The following is a 21,556-nucleotide window of genomic DNA, read 5'->3' as shown; positions in this document are numbered from 1 at the left end:
TGTCACGATTATTCAGTCAATTGATATTTGTGATTGTTCAGGTCACAACATATTTGTACGAACCAAAAAATAATCATTGTGGCCATATTAGAAGCTTTAGTAGCTGTTCAAAGACAATATAAATGGTGATGTATTAGACATGTATGTGAATGAATGGGATTGAAAGAGAATAAGGGATTTCTGTTGGAAAAATTGTGAATAATCGTAAAATTATGATGTTTCACAATAATCGTGACACTAAAAATGTATATGTAAGTGATATGTTTCTCATGTATTTATTTTGTTTAACATTGAAGCCCTGAGTGGAGACTCACTACACAATGTGGATAATGCACACTTGATTATTTGTTCATACAGAGGTGTAATTGTGTTGTGGTGCTTCTCACCGCTGGAACAGTCGAGTCCTCCCCAGCCCGGCTCACACTGACAAGTGTCTGGAGAAACGCAGCGGCCGTGAGCGCATTCGTCCGTGCAGAGGGCTGGAACAGAGCCGACACAAACAGGTTCATTAAAAATGCACTTTTAAATACAGATATTACACACAATAAAAGAAGGTGCACTGATGAAGGATCTGACACCTTCTCATGGCCATGAAGTTTTTATTTTCTAAAAACGGTATTAAATGATTATTAACCTAAACTTAAAGGGAATGTTTTATCAAAAATGTATATATGCTCTGTACTTTACGATTATGTAAAAGGACTTCAGGTCACACATATAGGGCCAGATTTTGCCCCCGGAGGAAGCATTAACGGGAGCCTTTTCCAGGGGTTGGGGCCAAGGTGTTGTTGTTTCCTTGCCGACCTTAACTCTGGCGTAAAGGGGCTGGACTTTGCTGCTGGAGGCTGGAGTGGGATGGTGCCAGTCCATATATGGTGATAAGTGTTTGAACCAATGACTGATGACTGTGGCATTCAATCACTCCACAGTTACACCTTTCAAATTTCTCCTGATTTATTCACTCGTTTAGTCCACACATTGACATTCAACATTAAAGCTGCTCTGTGTAACTTTTCTGGTGGACGGTCTGAGATGAACTCATGTAGCTGTGTTTTTCAGGGTATTTTTTTCCACAAATAACGACCATTTTAGTTGTCAATCAAACCTTTCTTCATTTCTATTGTTTATTGTGCGTTTTTAAATACATGTTTTAATCAAATAAAGGTTAAAATGTGATTAATTTATGTTTAGTTTATTGTTACACTGAGAAACATTGTTGTTGTTGCTTTTAATGGCAGCTGGCAGCCAACTGTGAAGGTGCATTTACTGCCATCAACTTTATTCTTTAGACTTTAGTCAATGAGGAGCCATGAGAAACATTGTCGGCAAGAGACTTAATCCGACTTGCACTGGTGTGTGATTGTGTGAGTGAATGGGTGACTGGTTCCTTGATGTAAAGCGCTTTGAGTGCCTTGACGGTAGAAAAGCGCTATATAAATGTGACCATTTACCCTTTTTTTTTTACAAAAGTGAAATGACACGTCTTTAAAAAACGTTTTACCAAATGACACTCAAAGGCAAACTAAAAAGCTTTACATCTCGTTGGTGAATAACATGAAATTGCTTTGTGCATCATCTCTGATGACGCAGACGATCTTTAAACCTAACAATGTCCCTTAGTGGATGGCAATTTCATCTACAACCCCCCCATTTGATAAAGTGAAAATGTGCCAGGGGACAATAAAAATGTGCCGGTGGTCAGTAAAAATGTGGCAGGGGTCAGATGAGCGGAGGACAATCGTCAAGTGCCAGTTCGTGCATAAATATATGAGTTTCCGGTCAGCGATAAGCAGCAGACTTCCCCTGACACGGTCCAAATATGGCTGCAATATTTCATGCTGTCGCCGCCACAATCAGACGTGTCACACTCTGTCTCTATCGCGCTGTAACAAATGGTGCCGTGTCTTTATAAAGAGCTACGATTTGTCATTATCAGCGCATCCTTTTGTGCCCAGAACTCAAACTGCAACGTTTTAAGTGCACATGTAATGTATTTGGTGTCTCTCAAAAAGGGCGGGGGACAGAGGGGAGCGTAACTAACCCACCCCGTTTGATAGTAATATATTTTTCCTCTTTTTTCCATCACGATAGCAGGAGACGGCGTGAAATTATACAGGTAAAAGCAGTTTGATTGTGTGTAAGTCTGAGCTGTCCAAAGAAGATGGTCCTGTATTTTGTGTCTCTTAAAAAGGACAGAGATACTTTTGATATTAGACTTTTGTTTCTAAATTATAGCAGCAGCAATTATATCAACGGATTTTAAGTTTTTGTTTCTTTGCTTGTTTATTTTTTAAATTTGTGCTTTTTATAAATAATACAGTTTATTCATATATTTTTTCAATCTAGAAGTCATCGGTCACCATATTTCAACATTTATTTGAGACTTTTAACCAATGTACACTAGAAATCATCGCTTGACTAATCGACTAATCCCACAAAAAGACCTGAATTTGTTGCTGCCCAGACGGGAAAATACTTTTGCTTCCTGATGTGTATTTTATGAATTAGAACAAAGTCAACCATTCGTGCTATTGTGTCTGTGGAACTCAGAACAGTCATGACTTGGAACTTAACCGCCCCAGTTCACTTTACAGTCAAAGTAAAGCACGTCTGATTATAAGTTGTGTATGTTTTCTTTGTACTTTGTCGCTGCAGACTTCAAATATTGAACGTGTACCATCGTACAATCCCCGTCTGACGTGAGGACCGATCAGAGGCTCATTGCGGCCCACTGTTGCGTAAACAAATGTGTGTTCGGTGCCAAGTTCCTGTATCCGGGCCGCGTTGTGCAAACAGCGCTTGAGTTCAGCTCCTGAGGTTTTTTAGCTCCTCAAAATGAACCGGGCTTTAGGCTACACTCAGCACAAACACAAGTGCTGACGGCGGAGGTTTCAAGTTCCTCGCACTTTAGGACAAAAAAAGAAGAAGACGAAAAGACGAGAAAGAAGATCCAGAAGTTGCCGTTAGGGATAAGTGAATGGGTCACATTTAGGCTGCGTTCACAATCAACACATCCAAATTTGGACTTGACTGTGACTAAACCTGAGCGTGACCAGGGCTAAACCAGGACTAGAACAGGACCAAACCAAGCCTACATTTGAATTTAATGTGACAGGTGTTTACCATTTTATAATTTTAAGTTTAATAGATGTATTTACACCTGTTGTCCATATAAATGAGAAAGTATTTGTGGAGAAAACGTTGAAAAATCTTGAAAAATGTTATTACACTATACAAGTCGCTCTTGTATTGTATTGGTCATTTATTAAGTTTTTGCCCAGTGTAATTTCCTAGTGTGATTATAAACAGGAAGTGAAATTATAAACCTGAGAAATGTGCTATTCTGTGATGACATTTTTAAAATATTTTTTAGCAAAAGTCAAAATAAATTTATCTTAAAGGTTGAATGGACGATTTTTTTGGCCCAAATCTGAGTCTTATTTCCTCGTGGCGTGGACTGCTGATTAGTCCTGCCACGTATCAATCATAAAACACACCTACCACTCACCTGCAGCCGCGTGTGGCTCGTCCCCCGAGAGCAGCACGGTTCTGCGTGTCTAAGTCCATTGATCTATCATAATATAGTTCCCTCAGTGTACGGGACAAAATGAAGACGGAGAAAGACTGTTCGAGCTGACTCAGAAGAAGACGGAAATCTACGGGAGACGAGCAATTCGATGCGCTCCGTCGCGCTAATAAACAAACGCACGTGTGTGTTGTATCAGTCCACACGGGGGAGTGGCATGTGCACGTCCACCTGCGTGCTCAAATCGACGAAAAAATCGTCCATTGCACCTTTAACTGCATTTTGGTTTAATGAGTCGTCCGACCTGTTAAACTAGGACAGGGGTGTGCAATTATTTTCCTCCGAGGGCCATATTCGAATCCAGGCAAGTAGCGGAGGGCCGGCCCGCGATCATTGGTGTGAAAAAAAATAAAATAAATTAAATATCAAATCAAATATCACTTATATATTTTCTGTCAAATATAGGCTATTGAATCTATTATTTAATTAATTTCACATCATATTTATTAAGGATACAAGTGCAAAAAGACAGAAAGATGCCTGAGAGCAAAAAAGGAAAAAAAAAAGCAATATATATATATATAGATGTGGCCCGCGCGCCGTAGTTTGCCCACCCCTGAACTACGACCAAGGGAAGGTTAATACCCAAACTGCTTGAATGATCCACAGTATGACATCATACTTATCTGTCGAGCACTGATGGAGCAGTCCCCGCCCACATTCGTCCCCCAAAGATCTTTAAAAAAAAGTTTTGTGCAGCCAAAGATAACCAAACACTCTTTAAACTTAAATTTTGGCTGTATAGGCTTATAGGTTGATAAATTAATTTACACTGCCCTTGCCAAATGCACAAATCGTTACAATTTATAACATTCCAGACACAGGTTTATATAAAATGATTGTAATTACCACATAGGTGATTACTCCAGCAAGCTTTCAAAGTTCTAATATGTTTATTTTTTCTCTGAAAGCCTGTGGGAATGTGGTCACTGTTGAACTCCATTTTATGCTCGGGAGTGTCTGCAGAGCCGCGGCGAAACTGCCATGTTATTTTTGTGCCGGCCGCGGCTCCTGAGACTGCTGCGCTATTTGACCGCGTTTTAGAGCCGTTTTAGACCGCGCCAGGTTAAGGTTAAGGTTAGGGTTAGGGTTAGGGTTAGGGTTAGGGTTAGGGTTAAGGTTAAGGTTAAGGTTAAGGTTAAGGTTAGGGTTAGGGTTAGGGTTAGGGTTAGGGTTAGGGTTAAGGTTAGGGTTAAGGTTAGGGTTAGGGTTAGGGTTAAGGTTAGGGTTAGGGTTAGCCATGAGGCTATAACGGGCTATAAGGGAAATGCCGCGGTCCCTGAAACTGCGCGGCCATTTGACCGCGCCGCGGCTCTCCAGCCACGGCCTTTATGCTCATGTGAAAAACACACATTCTTTCAATCTCCATAGATCTGATCGGTAACCTGATGACGTCACATGCTTATCTTCATGGAGATAATGCGCCTGTAAGTCGTAAAATATGTATTTGAATGGAGGAAGCTTCCATTGACTGAAGACTTTAAGACTGTAAAACAACATAAGATAAATGTGGTAAACCTTTAAAAATGCCTTATACAGTAATAATATTTAGTAATACAGAAAAGTCAGAACATTGTTTATGGAAAGCTTGAAACATTAAAGGTGGTATGGACGATTTGTTTCGGCAAATTTTTTATCAGATTTCCTCGTGGCGTGGATAAATCATTTGTCCTGCCACGAATCATTCATAAAACGCACCTATCGCTCACCTGCAGCCGCGTGCGGTTCGTCCCCACGTTTCCGCGTGTCTAAGCGCATTGATCTATCATAATATAGTTCCCTCAGTGTACGGGACAAAATGACGGAGAAAGACAGTTCGAGCTGACGCAGAAGTGGACAGAAATCTACGGGAGACGAGAGATGCGATGCGATCCGTTGCGCTAATAAACAAACGCACATGTGTGTTGTATCAGTCCGCAAAATCGCCGAAAAATCGTCCATTGGGCCTTTAACTTAACTTTCGTTCACAAATTTGCCACAGATTGTACATTTCTATTGCTTTTTGATGAGTTTGATTTCAAGGCAAAGTCAATAATATGCAGTGATTACTTCAGCTGAGCTCACTGCGATTTTTAGACCGATTTTGACCTGAATTTTAGTCATCATGCAGTGTCCGAGGTTACGAGCTGCGATCACCTGCTCACCATGAACGCATGAATGCTCATCGTACGGTCGCAGGGATTTCCGACGTGAGTTGTGGGGTCCGAGTGCTGCTGAAGCCGAGTGAAAGGACACGGTAAAAAAGCCCAGAGATAACAGTAACATTCTGCAGAGCCGTTCGTTTGTAGAATGAGACTTTGGCTGTTTATGAGGCGGCAGACAAATCATGTGCCATTGACTTTGCTCGTGTTTGAAGTGAAAATCTGGCAGGATTACAAGTGCAGTTTGGGTAAACAAAGATGGCGGCTGAGGCAGATCTGAGGGTTTGACACGGTGCTTAGTGGACGGATCGAAATAGAGAAAGTCCTGCAGTTTGAACTTTGAAACTGCTGCAAATATGAAGCACATGATTGTGTATTTTGATGATGATTTTTGTCTTTGTGGGCAGTTTAATCTGAAGTGTTTTTATCTGATGTCTGGAAAATGGCTTGTCTTGTTTGATCATTTACAAGGACATTTCAGATTATGAATAAAAGACAAGCTGGACTGTTGCATTTGCATCAGTTTTTTACATTTTGGTTGGAATGACCAGCCCAGAATGTTATAGCATCCATAGACGACTTTATTTTAAAACAGAATAAGGTTAAAAACGGGTTTGTAGCAGGTTCCTGTTACATTAGAACAGTTCTTTTATAATGTTGTATTTGTATTTGTATTTTGTTTGTATGTAGAGGTGAGAAATCTATTTAAAGATAGAAAATATTGCAATTGTTGTTTTGGACATGCAAAATTACAATTTAAAATATATCTATAATTAAAATGTCAAACAATTACAGCAAAAACTCGCTTTTTAAAACATATTATGGCAGTGATAGTGAAATATTATTTCTGCACTTTTGAGGTTAATTTTATGGTTATTTTAAGGTTTGTGTGATACTTCAACCATCAGTTTTGATCTGCGACAAAGGTAAACCTGAAATTTGCAAGTAGAAGATCCAGAAACTCTGCAATGATATCTCTGCATTTTTATACTGATCGATCCCTCTGTTCATCTCCCGGAGTTCAGATGGGCGTGATTGACGGGTGGATCAGGCAATAAGAGACATGCTGTGGGTCATCATTAATTCTTGTACAGGAAAAATGAACTGTTGTTTCATTTTTCATCTGGAAACTTTGAATAATGGCATAGCTTTCTTGTCTTTATTAAGTCTCCTAATCACGAGCAGAACCACCTCATATGGCCCTGCTCAGTCCACTTGAGGTGATTACAAACTCATTTCCAACTCAAAGTAAATATTCTGTTCCTATTTCACCTAAAACCCTTCTGCTGTTTCCATTTGTTATGTCTTGATTTAGCAGCTTTTTGTTCACTCCACTCATTTGCTGGAATAGACACTTTCTCTGTCTTTTCAGTCTTTATTGATTAAATGTTGACACTCAATAATCACAATGACATCAGCTGATTAGACACAAACGAAATCAATTACAATTTGTCTACACCCCAAAGCAAAATACACACAATAACAATATGTTAAAAGTGTCTGAGCTAAAAACAAATGATGCTCAACTGCAGCAAAAACTGGGGCCTTCATGGTTCATGGTCAAGTGCTTAATTCCACCTGGTTTAGTCCTGGTTTAGTCCTGGTTTAGTCCTGGTTTAGTCCATGTTTAGACGTGGTTTAGTCCTGGTTTAGTCCTGGTTTAGTCCTGGTTTAGTCCTGGTTTAGTCCATGTTTAGACGTGGTTTAGTCCTGGTTTAGACCTGGTTTAGACCTGGTTTAGTCCATGTTTAGTCATCGTTTAGTCCTGGTTTAGTCCTGGTTTAGACTTGTTTTAGACCTGGTTTAGACCTGGTTTAGCCCTGGTTTAGTCCATGTTTAGACGTGGTATAGTCCTGGTTTAGTCCTGGTTTAGTGCTGGTTTAGTCCAGGTTTAGTGCTGGTTTAGTCCTGGTTTAGTCCTGGTTTAGAACTGGTTTAGTCCTGGTTTCAACCTGGTTTAGTCCATGTTTAGACCTGGTTTAGTCCATGTTTAGTCATCGTTTAGTCCAGGTTTAGTCCAGGTTTAGTCCTGGTTTAGTCAGTGTTTGGTCCATGTTTATTACTGGTTCAGTCCTGGTTTAGTCCTGGATTAGTCCATGTTTAGTCATCGTTTAGTCCAGGTTTAGTCCAGGTTTAGTCCAGGTTTAGTCAGTGTTTAGTCCATGTTTATTCCTGGTTTAGTCCTGGTTTAGTCCTGGTTTAGTAATGGTTTAGTAATGGTTAATTTCTGGTTTAGTCCTGGTTTAGCCCTGGTTTAGTCACAGTTTAATCCTGGTTTAGTCCTGGTTTGGTTCGGTTTAATACAGAGTTAGGGATGCAAATTACTGACATAAATTAATGCCTTTATTTTTTCAAGTACATTTTCATTAGATATTAAGTTTGGAATACATTAAACAATTGATCAAATGTGCCAGGAAATGTCTGGAAATCTGAAATAAATATCAATATAATTGCACCCAGGGGTGCACGATGGCAAAGGCGGATAGCGCTCTTGCCTCCCAAGAAGGAGATCATGGGTTCGATTCCCGGACAAGTTGGCCACTGTCCAGGGTGTACCCCGCCTAAGGCCCGAAGTCACTGATAGGCTCCAGTCACCCGCGACCCCGAAAGGGAACAAGCGGTAGAAAATGGATGGATGGATGGATAATTACACCCAAAGACTAATCACCAAACACCACGTGTTTGTTTTTGTTTTGGTTTGGCATCGTTTAGACAGATTTCCCATGGGCTTTTTCATGGAACATCCATGGAAGCTTGACTAAAAAACCACAAGGTTTTTAAAACGAGGCAACAATAAAACAAGGGATTCCACATTAGGGCTTTATAAACGACTACAGGCTGCTAATACATCAAGACTATAACCAATACGCTGCAAATATTTGCCAAACATTTGTCTTTTTGCCTAGCTTGAAAACAACAACAGTATATATTTATCATAGCTAATTCTTAAAAATATTAAAAGTTTTTTTCTATTTTATACTTAAACATCAAACTGTAAGCTCAAGTGTTGTAAAGCAAATGTTTGTGTCCGTGTTTCAGTTGGTCAAATGTCTGTGTTTGAGAATCGTGGGGCAAAATTATCTTTCCTAATTACACCCAGATGTAATGCGCCTGATAAGGTAAATTCATAGTCTTTGGAAACAGAAAAGATCCCTAATCTGTACAATCACATTACTGCCCACCTCGTTTATCATGTGGAGGATATTTAGGTTCTCATTTAGTCCTGATTTAGTCCTGGTTCATCCTGGCCTTACACTGTTTGCACTCATCTTGGTTTTGTTGTGGTTTGGCGACGAGTTTAGTTCTTACGTTGACTTGGCTTTTATTTTATCTCATATAAATAAATACCATTCATTTCATGAATAAGAAGAGAAGCTTAGAATCGGTGCCATTTAACAGAGAATTTATGCATCCAAAGTCAAAAAGCTGCTCCAAATCATACTGACAGAGCATTACAAGACTTGGTTTAGTCATGGTTTGGAGCAGAATTACACTCTGGAAGAAGACATTTGTTAAGGTTTTGTTTTAAATGTAAATTTTCAGAATCAGAATCAGAATAAAGTTTATTGCCATTTATCAATGAACAGGATTCACAGATCTAGGATCTTGTCCTAGCAGTTCGGTGCAACACAAACATAAACACTGAACAATAAATACAAAAACAATGGACAATAAATATGGAAAATACATTTTTACATGCCTGTCTCTTTTGTGAAGATATAGAAAGTAATATTAAAAACCATTTGTATATTAATTTCAATTTAATTGTATATAAACATTATAGACCAAGCAATGACAAGCAGTGCATCTTTAAAATACTGGGAACTTGTTTTTTCTAATTTGTTTTGTGCTTATACAATTTCACACGTTTTGTCCTTCGTTTGCAAAGTCAAAATGAATTTCCACATAATTTAAAAATATCTGTCTTTAATCTACTACATCTTTGTTTTATTTCATTACACGCTGATGTAACGGACCTGATGAGATGGAGAAATGTAAACAGGAAAAGCCCTCTTCTGCACCAAATCCGATTATGGCCCCTCCCCTTCCCCGTGCGTCCTCTGTGCCACTCGGGACAAAAAGCCTGTCCGAGGGCGTTAGCTCCGGGCATTCAAAGCACTCGGCCCGCGCGGCACAATGGAGTCAGCGTCAATCTAATAAAGTTGTTTACAAGCAGCAGGGGAGTGAACGTGTACAAAAGCCCCACGTGGTTGCACCGCCGACCCCGAGGCAGGTCCTTTCTCCTCCATTTGGAGACAGAAAGAGCCCAGCGTACCGAACACACTGCCATCTAGAGTGGATAATTGAGGCGCCGTGAGTGAGCAGCGATAAAGAGCAGCCACGGACATCTTGACATTGTCTCAGTCTCAGATGGACGCAGTTTGGAGTCACTTTAAAGGACACATATTATGCATAATTTGCTGTTTTTTTGTTGCTTTTAGCCGACTTATAGCATTGGTCCCTCATCAAAAACAGACCTGGAGTTGTTTTTAGTTTAATACACGCTTGTTTCATTGATCTTGTTTACGAACTTGTCTTCTCTGCTCCTTCTCTGAGCCTTGCAAGAACACTAATAATTGATTTGATGTTGGGAGCAGATTAAAGACCAGATGGATGTCTTGACATCGTCTTCTATCAGAGCAGACCTGTGTGAAACACAGGTACACATCTGTACCTGTGTTTCATAAAGATGATTGGTAGAGCACGGCACACTTACGTACGGCACACAGCACAGTATAAAACTGTTCTAATCCAAGTTTTCCGTTCAGCAGAGCTCATGGTCTGCTTCTGTAACTGAAAATGACTCATGTCTGGTCTGATAGAAGACGATGTCAAGACATCCATCTGGTCTTTAATCTGCTCCCAACATCAAATCAATTATCCACTTTAAATGGTCTGTTCACTGGGACTAGACCAGGACTAAACCAGGACTAAACTAGGACTAAACCAGGAATAAAACAGGACTAAAACAGGACATAAACAGGACTAAAACAGACGATACAGACAAATTATACCTTTGTCTGTATTGTTGTTGCAGTTTTCTCTCTCATGTGTTGTGTTGTTTGTTTCTATGGACCCTGAGTCTGGAACTAAATAAGTCATAAGGATCAAAAATAAAATGGTAAAAAAAATAAACACTTTCCTCCGTTGTCGGGAGGCGCTGTTTTGCTCCTTCTGTTTTAAAAACATCTGACTAGCGCCACGCAGTGCATTATGGGATATAAGGCCGCTAAGTGTGCTCAAAGGTAGCTTTCGTTTACGGTCAATCTCCATGGAAACCGCATTCGTGGCTTGCGTGAAATGGGACAACCTTGTCACAGTGACGTAATTGTTCTTTAAATGTAGCCTTTGGAGCATGCAGACCCCAAATTGAGACAGAGACATATTCACAGAGAAATTAGTGTACGAGGAAGTGAATCTAGGCGGCGCCGATGCACCCGCGGACCCCTGGTTCAAAAGACAACCGGCGTATCACTACCGGGTACTATTTTTATGTGTAAATAATGTAGGCACCTGCAGCTTATTGACAGGTGCGGCCCGTATATGTACAATTTATTTATTTTGTGCAAATTTCGTGTGCGCAGCTTTATTGAGGAGCACTGTTATAGCCCGAAAAGTACATAATTTAATTTTGCTGTTGGGGTTACTTTGGGGGTTCCGGCTCTAAATAACTGCAGTCTTTGCTAGTTGATAATTGCGCCAGTGGAGACACTCACGGACACAGAGGTCGCCGCTCTCGAAGAACCCGGGGCAGCACTGCGAGCGTCTGCGGTACATGGTCCTTACTCCTCTCCTGTACGCCGTCTTGTAACTGATCCTGGAAACACAACAAAGAAGCACACTGGTCAGAAAAAGGAGTGTTCTGTCACTCACTTTCCATTAGAGGTATGTATTGAAATTATGGTAATATCATGAATGTTGTTTTGAAAATGTGCAAAATTTGAATATAGAATGTAATGTTTATAGTAAAGTATAGTATAGTAATTCTACAAAAAGAGCTGATTAAAAATAAAAAATGAAAAACTTTCAAAACCAGGATATAAGGTGATATTTCTGATGATTAAACCTCAACTAATACGTTTAAAGACACATTTCAAAACGGTTTTCTTGGATTGACATGAATATTGTTATCTGGATACTCAATTTCATTAATCATTCTCTTTCAGTCCTAACACTTCAATGACAGGAAGCGTTTTATGTCGACTCTATAACGTTATTCAGATTGTATTATAACAAAGTAGGAACGAGCTAAAATGTGTTTGTAATTGTCTTGATTGAGGTTCAACCAAACATGAATGGACCATAAAATGAACCACAAAAGTGCACAATTATCACTTTATACTCTTGTTTGGAAGATTTCGGTCTCTAGTAGAAAAGAGGTAATTTTTCATAGTTTTGAACTCCCGTCATCTGGATGTAACAATAACCAAAATATTGTGATATCGTATCGACAAAAGTCAATGCATTGTTTTGTTTTGCAGCAGCTTAAATAACAACTACAAAGACCATGATCCTTTGCTCCATTTCAGCGCAAACATGAAAAAATAACTCTTAATAAGCACTTTTGAATCTTAATTCTTTGGAATAAGAATGATTCACACCAAAGGTTTTTCACGACATTTTAAAAGGGATAAAAAGCATATGGTGATATTGTCAAAGTTTGGCTGTATCTCCCACCTCTCCTCATACATAAGTGCATGGCCTAATGATACAACAAAATATTAATAGATAGAGATGCACTGATCCAACTTTTTCAGTTTCAATCCTGATTTACTGTTTGAAATAGCATTTAGTTCCTGAAAAGCATAAATAAGATATGGTAAAATCCAAGGGCAACTTTGTATAAATAAAGTTCGAGCATTTTTATCATCTGATCCGATAAATCCTGGAAACAAAGTGAGATCTCACAATTCTTTCTGGATCGAAAGCAATACCAGTATTGACATTGGTGAATCCCTATTAATTGACACAATAACATAATAACAGAAAAGGAAATACATTTAAAAAGCTCTTTGGTTATATCAGTCCCACAACAAGTTTGTATCATTCTAGTTGAACTTGTGATCTTTCCTCTCAATGATTTGTCTGCATCAGATTTTTGACACTATCTGGTCAAGAGTTTAAATATAAACCTCTATTATTGTCTTTTGCCCACAATAATGAATAATAATGTTGAATCCTTTGGAGGTGGTTGTGGACAGACTCAAGGACAGAGTGGTTCGGTGACATTTAGCTGAAGACGGATGGTTTTAGCGGCAGGAGCTAACACGACTCCCATAAAGTTTAATGTGATCGTTAGTGCGCCGTGCCAATGTACTCAACAGAAATATCACCTCAAAGGCGCCAGACCAGGGACAGTGAGCAGACAACGTTATTTATTAAGCCTAAAATGGTATATTATTGTTAGAAAAAAATAAAAATGCTTAAAGGCGTGTTGAAATTAGGGCAATTTTCAAATGAATTAAAAGAGCAACTTAATCAAGCCAGAATATTAAAGTAACTGGCAGCCGTAAGAGCAGCCGTAAGGGCAATTGTCCATCAGCCACAAGTCGGTGTCTTAGTGGACCAAATGTTTTATTAATATGACTAATGAATGATATTATTATCATAGGGAATTATGTGGACAGCAGAAAGAGTCTGTGTTTGTAGATGCTTTTGTGGGAGTTTCTAATCATTTTAAGGCTGAAACTAGCAATTATTTAACTTGATCTATCCAGTGAGTGTTCTTTTGCCCAGTTAAATAGTTATTTATATCGTAAAAGGCAGGATGTGTATGAGATTTGCACTAGATTTGAACGAGATGAAACTAAAAAAATATTCTGTTCAAGCACATCCTGTTGGAATTTATTTCATTTTTCATCAAAACGCAAAATTTGCATGTTTCTTATGTCATTTTGGTGTAATTACTGCTCTGCCAGATCCATAAAACCTCTTCTCTCAGCGCACAACATGGTTTGATGTCTTTGTATATATATTTAATAACTATTCAATCACTAAATCGGTATAATGGATCAGTGGCGAGTAGTCGATTCACTTGTTTTAGCCACACAACGCCGCTTTTAGTTAAAGGTGGAATGGACGATTTTTTTCAGCAATTTTTTTAATCATATTTCCTCGTGGCGTGGATAAATCATTAGTCCTGCCACGTATCAATCATAAAACGCACCTACCGCTCACCTGCAGCCGCGTGCGGTTCGTCCCCACGTTTCCGCGTGCCTAAGCGCATGGATCTATCATAATATAGTTCCCTCAGAGTATGGGGCAAAATGAAGACGGAGAAAGACAGTTTGAGCTGACGCAGAAGTGGACAGAAATCTACGGGAGACGAGAGATGCGATGCGATCCGTTGCACTAATAAACAAACGCACGTGTGTGTTGTATCAGTCCACACGGGGGAGTGCGCATGTGGACTTCTGACTGCGTTCTCAAATCGCCGAAAAATCGTCCATTGCGCCTTTAATAAATTGATGCACATGGCGTGAATATATTTAGTCGACCACCGTCCTTGTACAAATCCTGCCTCTGTGTCCTAAAGCACGACGACTGGAGTGATTGGTGGTTATTTTAGCTCTCTTAAATGTGAGTATTTCAGTGGTAGTCACGTCTTACCTGTGCCGCGTGCATTTGAACCAGTTGAGGATGTCTGTGCAGCGAGTGTAGTAGACCTGGTCAAACGGGTGGGCGTAGGACTCCTGCACCGTCACTGCATAACTGGAAAACAGTGTAAAGAATGAAGTGTGTAAAAGGAAGACAGACACATCTCCGCCACAATAACACAGGGAGAATGTGCACAACACTCCACCCAAAAAGATCAGGAGTCCAACACAAAAATAGCAGAATATGAGCAAAATGTGTTTCTCTGTCTCTTTTTAACAACACATGTCAACAATCTGCTTGCACTGTTGTTCGCAATTAAGTCTATTTTACACTAATTTTCGCATGTCTTTATTTGATATTTTTTACTATTTCGTTCATTGTTTTTAATGCTTTCTTAGAGAGGTGTAGGTTTGGATATTGTTTTCCCTTAATCAGAAAAAACTTTCATTTGTGTATTTAAATTTGTTTGATGATCTGAAACATTTTAAGTGTGACAAAAAGGGGCAAAGACTTTTTCACACCACTGTAGATAAAGGACACTTCAACTCAATGAATTTCCTCAACACACAAACTCAGAAACATCTTATTTAAGGAGAGAAAACTAATGTGTGATACCAAAACTCTGACTCAGTGTGTGTAGCTGCAGAGTTCTGTATGAAATCTGGTTTTCCACAACTTTTTACTTCTTGTTTTAGATGTCAGCTAAATAATAGGCAGTTGTAGAGTTTTGTATTTGTCATCAGACTGTAGCAGTTCTTTCACATTTTAGATCCTACAGAAGAAAATGCATGACACACCACTGACACTGATTCACTGCTAAACCCCCTGAATAACATCTATACATAATCCAACGTGATGTTTCATATTTTAATTAAAAACTGTTTGACTTCTTATTTTACAATGTGGCCAGGTTTTTGTGCTGGAGGTTTGGTTTCCTTCCAGAACTGAAAAAGTGCAATATTCATTTTTTTTGCATTTCAAACAGTTCCTTGGGACACAACAACAAGAGGAGGACAATCTCCTTCTCCCCTGAATACGAGATGGAGAAGAGCAGCTGCAATAAATGAGAAAAACAAAACACTGTTGTGCCATTGACACGACCCCCACAGACTGTGTGTTTTAGGATCGGTTTTATAGCAACAATTCTTTTTTGTCAAATCGTGAATGGAACTCTTACAAAAAAAAACTTGGAAAAACTTGTTACATTATTGGCCTTTATGTGGATTCTGCTGCACACCATAGGTCATTTGGACTTGATGGCACTAAATTGGCTTTATCTGGGTAAAATCGGGTAAAAATCTCATATTAACTGGTCTGTCGTGTTCTAAACAACTAATCAATTAATCAAAAGAATAATCGCTAGAATAATTGATGACCAAAATACCGGTGGTCCTAGTTTTCGGCCTCTTTCAGTCCTCTTCAGTTACTGTATTTGAGCTTTGGGATTGACCCAAAGATTACACAGATTTGTGGTTGTATTTTCTGCTTTCCAATAAAATAAATAATGACTTATTCCAAGAGCTGGACGAAATGACTAAACATTGAATTTAATTTTAAATATACAAAACAACAACAACACAACAGGAGCACAGAACGAGACACAGAGAGACGACACACGAACAATTTAAGTCTAATACGTTTGTCCATTTTCATCAGAGACAGTCCTGCTGTCTTCCTGAATGAACGGTGCGTAAACTTTAAAACATTGGCAGCTTTAGTGTGTACGCAAGTTTGTTTGGGACTTTATTGATCTCGTTCCACTTCTTAAATGACAGTATTTCCTTTGGACCAAACCTCTACAGCCTTCACTTTTGACCCTCCTGGATTTACAGTCTTAGTGTCCCGGAGAGGAAACCAGGAGCATTTGGTCCTGTGCCCGGCACCAATTTGTGGTTCAGGGCATTAGCCAGTGCCGCCGCTGCCGCCACCACCACCACCAGCAGCAGCAGCAGCACCAGCAGCACCAGCAGCAGCAGCAGCAGAAGCAGCAGCAGCAGCAGCAGCAGCAGCACCAGCAGCACCAGCAGCAGCAGCAGCAGCAGCAGCAGCAGCAGCAGCACCAGCACCAGCAGCAGCAGCAGCAGCAGCAGCAGCACCAGCACCAGCAGCAGCAGCAGCAGCAGCAGCACCAGCAGCAGCAGCAGCAGCACCAGCAGCAGCAGCAGCAGCAGCAGCAGCACCAGCACCAGCAGCAGCAGCAGCAGCACCAGCTCCAGCAGCAGCAGCAGCAGCAGCAGCACCAGCAGCAGCAGCAGCAGCAGCAGCAGCAGCACCAGCAGCAGCAGCAGCAGCAGCAGCAGCAGCAGCAGCAGCAGCACCAGCAGCAGCAGCAGCAGCAGCAGCAGCAGCACCAGCACCAGCAGCAGCAGCAGCAGCACCAGCTCCAGCAGCAGCAGCAGCAGCAGCAGCAGCAGCAGCAGCACCAGCACCAGCAGCAGCAGCAGCAGCACCAGCTCCAGCAGCAGCAGCAGCAGCAGCAGCAGCAGCAGCACCAGCAGCAGCAGCAGCAGCAGCAGCAGCAGCAGCTCCAGCAGCAGCAGCAGCAGCAGCACCAGCAGCAGCAGCAGCAGCAGCAGCACCAGCAGCAGCAGCAGCAGCAGCAGCAGCAGCAGCAGCACCAGCACCAGCAGCAGCAGCAGCAGCACCAGCTCCAGCAGCAGCAGCAGCAGCAGCAGCAGCAGCACCAGCAGCAGCAGCAGCAGCAGCAGCAGCACCAGCTCCAGCAGCAGCAGCAGCAGCAGCAGCAGCACCAGCAGCAGCAGCAGCAGCAGCAGTGTGCACAGAGGAGCTATTTCTGTTTGCATATTGTTAGCGTGGTCGAGTCCTGGTTTATTCCTGGTTTAGTTGCATTTTAATCCTGATTTATTCTTGGTTTAAATTTACAAGTCTTAGTTTTAGTCCTGGTTTAGCCTTAGTTCTGGTTTAGAGGAGATATTTTAGTCTACATTGTGTTTCTTGCTTTGCTTCGTCAGATATTATTTAGTTTTTCAATTTGGTGTGTTTATTCTTTGTGCATTATTTAGCATTTTGTCCTTCCAGTTTCCTACTTCAAATCATACTGTTTTAGACAATTACTTTGTGCTTCTACTTGAGTTAAAATATTGTATGTATTTATTGTTACTGACCAGGAAAATCCCATTGAGATCTATTTTTTAGGAGAAGAGCCTATTGTACATGTTTTTAGTGGTGGGGGAAATCGGAGCAAACACAGGGAGAACATGCAAACTCCACATTGAATGGCCCCAGTACGATTTTAGTCAATGTGGCCTGGTCTTGATTTAGACCTGGTTTAGTTCTGGTCTAGTTTAAGTCTAAGTTTTGCCCTGGTATACTTTTCTTTTATTTCAGATCTCAGATGTGGTTTTGCCAAAGTTTAGTCGTGTTGTTTCCAGTTTAGTCCAAACGCATCATTATTTGTTTAAAGTAGTGGAAGTTCCGGATTCGTCCATCTTTGTTTTTTTATTGTTTCAGTTAGATATTGAGCAACAATGTAAAGTCTATAGTGCAACTTGTGTCAGGTTGAGCAGAGTCCCGACCTCTCCCAGTGGCTGCACACGTTGGGGTCGTCGGGGTTCAGGGCTCCAGATGAGGAGACGAACCCGAGGAGAAGACACAGGAGCAGGTGCAGGGGACACGCTCCAAGCCCCATCGTCCTGCCTCTGCTGTCCTGTAGGGGGAGACACAGAGAGAAGAGCTTTATGAAACGGTAGATGCCAAAATCGAGTTGCATTGGTTGAATGTGACGTTGGAAAGAGAGTAATTGGTTATTGAAATGTAATGAGCCATCTCACTTCAGCAACTCTGAATAGAAACGTAAATGCCAACATTTTAAAAAGCATGTTTCATAAAGTATATTGCATTGTGAATTGCCTCAATAGCATTTAACTGGTTGGTTCTGCCAAGGTTTTATGAGGCTATTGTAGACTGAGGGGAGGTCTGTTTTTTTTTTGTCATAACTCCTCCCTTTGGGCAGGACCAATCAGAGCTCAGGAGAATATAAATGCTGCTGCTAAAACCATTTCCAGCAGATTGAAAAGGACTTTCTTGATTTCGAAAACAGTATCTAGATGAAACCTTTGCAACCTTCTCCACCATGACAAACATGCATCATTCCGGCTCGCCTCTCCACAGATCTGACCTGTAACTTGGCCTATTGGCCAAAGCGGCTATCTCCATGGAAGCGGCTCGCTTCCATGGAGATAGGTTTAATCTAACAGTGGAACCTTCCAGGCAAAGCAATAACTCCTTCATGTAGACGAGCAGGTGGCCAGAAAAGCTTTCTGAATACAATATCAACCGAATAAATGTTGAAGCATGGTGACAGAAGGCTTCAAGAATGTATTTGAATGAAAATCTGAATTGTTTAATCTTTTTTTTTTTACATTTAAATTTAATAGTGCCAGTTTTTGTTATAAAAACGTATTTTAGCATACATTTTAGAGTCTATATAATTCAGATACTTATTTGTATAGTCGACTAGTCACAAATAGTCGATCCATTGTTGCTACCCTACTTTTAATAACAGATTTCTATACATTCTGTGAGTTCTGCTTAAATCCAGGCTGCAACAGGTAAATAATAAAGCAGGAAGCAGCAGCTCTCACAGTTCACTTATCCACGTTTGGGCCATATTGCCCCAGTGCTGTGCAGAGACTGTGAAATGCCGCGTACACAAAGCACTTGATGCAAGTATAATAGCAACTCCTGCATTTGGCTCCTGTATGCAATCTCCCTCCACACAGATCACCGTCCGCTTTGCACAAAAACTCACAAAAACAGACGAAAACATGCACCTGCTCCAAACTGGATATTATTCCGCTCAAATCGTCTGCTCCCGATGTACAAATATACGCTAGCATTCAATCCGCTGATATTATAGCCTTCTTTTCTGTATCTACTTTTGACGGAAGCACAAAAGCCCCTGAAAGTTTGTTGAAATGTTGACAGTGATAATTACATATTTGTTCGGCCGTGGCTCCTGAAAATGACACACAAGATTGTCACTTTTGACACGGACAGAATTTTGGTGACAGAGTTTTATAATGGCAGGAACGGAGGATCTCAAAAGGTAGTTTAGGGACCGTAGGAGGTATTCAGGGTCAGTTTAGTTAACATAAAGTATTTCTGAATATCTAACGTGTTGATTCATGTCCAGATTCAGTCCTGGTTTAAATGGTACATTAGGAACAAAGATTAAAAGATAAAAATAGCAATTAATTATACAACCCCAAAACAATTGAAATAAAAAATTAAATAAAAGTAAAAGTAGTAATTCATGTTTAATCCTATATTGTAGTTTGTGATTCAGGACAATCCAGACTCCAAAACATGCCATTTGCTGTTAATAAATTAGTTGATGATTAGTCCTCGTAGTAGGAGAAAGATAATATCAAAAAAATGCATTTGTCCATCCATCTACATCCACTTTTCCGGGTCGCGGAGGCAGCAGTCTAACCAGACCACCAGCTCTTCACACACACTTCCTCCAGCTCTTCCACACACTTCCTCCAGCTCTTCCACACACTTCCTCCAGCTCTTCCACACACTTCCTCCAGCTCTTCCACACACACTTCCTCCAACTCTTCAAACACACTTCCTCCAGCTCTTCCACACACTTCCTCCAGCTCTTCAAACACACTTCCTCCAGCTCTTCCACACACACTTCCTCCAGCTCTTCCACACACACTTCCTCCAGCTCTTCCACACACTTCCTCCAGCTCTTCCACACACTTCCTCCAGCTCTTCCACACACACTTCCTCCAGCTCTTCCACACACTTCCTCTAGCTCTTCCACACACACTTCCTCCAGCTCTTCCACACACTTCCTCCAGCTCTTCCACACACACTTCCTCCAGCTCTTCCACACACTTCCTCCAGCTCTTCCACACACTTCCTCCAGCTCTTCCACATACACTTCCTCCAGCTCTTCCACACACTTCCTCCAGCTCTTCCACACACTTCCTCCAGCTCTTCCACACACACTTCCTCCAGCTCTTCAAACACACTTCCTCCAGCTCTTCCACACACATTTCCTCCAGCTCTTCCACACACTTCCTCCAGCTCTTCCACACACACTTCCTCCAGCTCTTCCACACACTTCCTCCAGCTCTTCCACTCACACTTCCTCCAGCTCTTCCACACACACTTCCTCCAGCTCTTCCACACACTTCATCCAGCTCTTCCACACACTTCCTCCAGCTCTTCCACACACTTCCTCCATCTCTTCAAACACACTTCCTCCAGCTCTTCAAACACACTTCCTCCAGCTCTTCCACACACACTTCCTCCAGCTATTCCACACACTTCCTCCAGCTCTTCAAACACACTTCCTCCAGCTCTTCCACACACACTTCCTCCAGCTCTTCAAACACACTTCCTCCAGCTCTTCCACACACACTTCCTCCAGCTCTTCCACACACTTCCTCCATCTCTTCAAACACACTTCCTCCAGCTCTTCCACACACACTTCCTCCAGCTCTTCAAACACACTTCCTCCAGCTCTTCCACACACACTTCCTCCAGCTCTTCCACACACTTCCTCCATCTCTTCAAACACACTTCCTCCAGCTCTTCCACACACACTTCCTGCAGCTCTTCACACACTTCCTCCAGCTCTTCCACACACACTTCCTCCAGTTCTTCCACACACTTCCTCCAGCTCTTCCACACACACTTCCTGCAGCTCTTCACACACACTTCCTCCAGCTCTTCCACACACATTTCCTCCAGCTCTTCCACACACTTCCTCCAGCTCTTCCACACACACTTCCTCCAGCTCTTCCACACACTTCCTCCAGCTCTTCCACTCACACTTCCTCCAGCTCTTCCACACACACTTCCTCCAGCTCTTCCACACACTTCATCCAGCTCTTCCACACACTTCCTCCAGCTCTTCCACACACTTCCTCCATCTCTTCAAACACACTTCCTCCAGCTCTTCAAACACACTTCCTCCAGCTCTTCCACACACACTTCCTCCAGCTATTCCACACACTTCCTCCAGCTCTTCAAACACACTTCCTCCAGCTCTTCCACACACACTTCCTCCAGCTCTTCAAACACACTTCCTCCAGCTCTTCCACACACACTTTCTCCAGCTCTTCCACACACTTCCTCCATCTCTTCAAACACACTTCCTCCAGCTCTTCCACACACACTTCCTCCAGCTCTTCAAACACACTTCCTCCAGCTCTTCCACACACACTTCCTCCAGCTCTTCCACACACTTCCT

The 21,556-nt window shown here is 41.4% G+C and overlaps 2 protein-coding genes across 3 annotated transcripts in view; both read right to left on the bottom strand.

The window, feature by feature from the left end:
* LOC140381215 (multiple epidermal growth factor-like domains protein 11) overlaps positions 1-21,556 on the bottom strand; it is a 156,792-nt gene that overhangs the window by 89,373 nt on the left and 45,863 nt on the right. For both annotated transcript variants that reach the window (XM_072465242.1, XM_072465243.1), the window contains exons 2-5: positions 17,862-17,992; positions 14,338-14,439; positions 11,445-11,545; positions 387-479 (exon numbers count right to left, since the gene is read on the bottom strand). In XM_072465242.1, the coding sequence (XP_072321343.1) occupies positions 387-479; positions 11,445-11,545; positions 14,338-14,439; positions 17,862-17,974 (409 nt within the window). In that variant the 5' untranslated portion in view covers positions 17,975-17,992. The remainder of the gene's footprint in view (positions 1-386; positions 480-11,444; positions 11,546-14,337; positions 14,440-17,861; positions 17,993-21,556) is intronic.
* Positions 1-21,556, bottom strand: part of dapk2a (death-associated protein kinase 2a) — a 216,914-nt gene that overhangs the window by 150,766 nt on the left and 44,592 nt on the right. The gene's annotated exons all lie outside the window — the stretch shown is intronic.

The sequence above is a fragment of the Eucyclogobius newberryi genome, unplaced genomic scaffold, assembly GCF_026437365.1.
Source record: "Eucyclogobius newberryi isolate DKJ021-1_F unplaced genomic scaffold, fEucNew1.0.hap1 SCAF_5, whole genome shotgun sequence".
Taxonomy (NCBI): domain Eukaryota; kingdom Metazoa; phylum Chordata; class Actinopteri; order Gobiiformes; family Gobiidae; genus Eucyclogobius; species Eucyclogobius newberryi.
The sequence above is the reverse complement of the archived record's forward strand: the minus strand, read 5'-3'. Positions and strand labels throughout refer to the sequence as shown.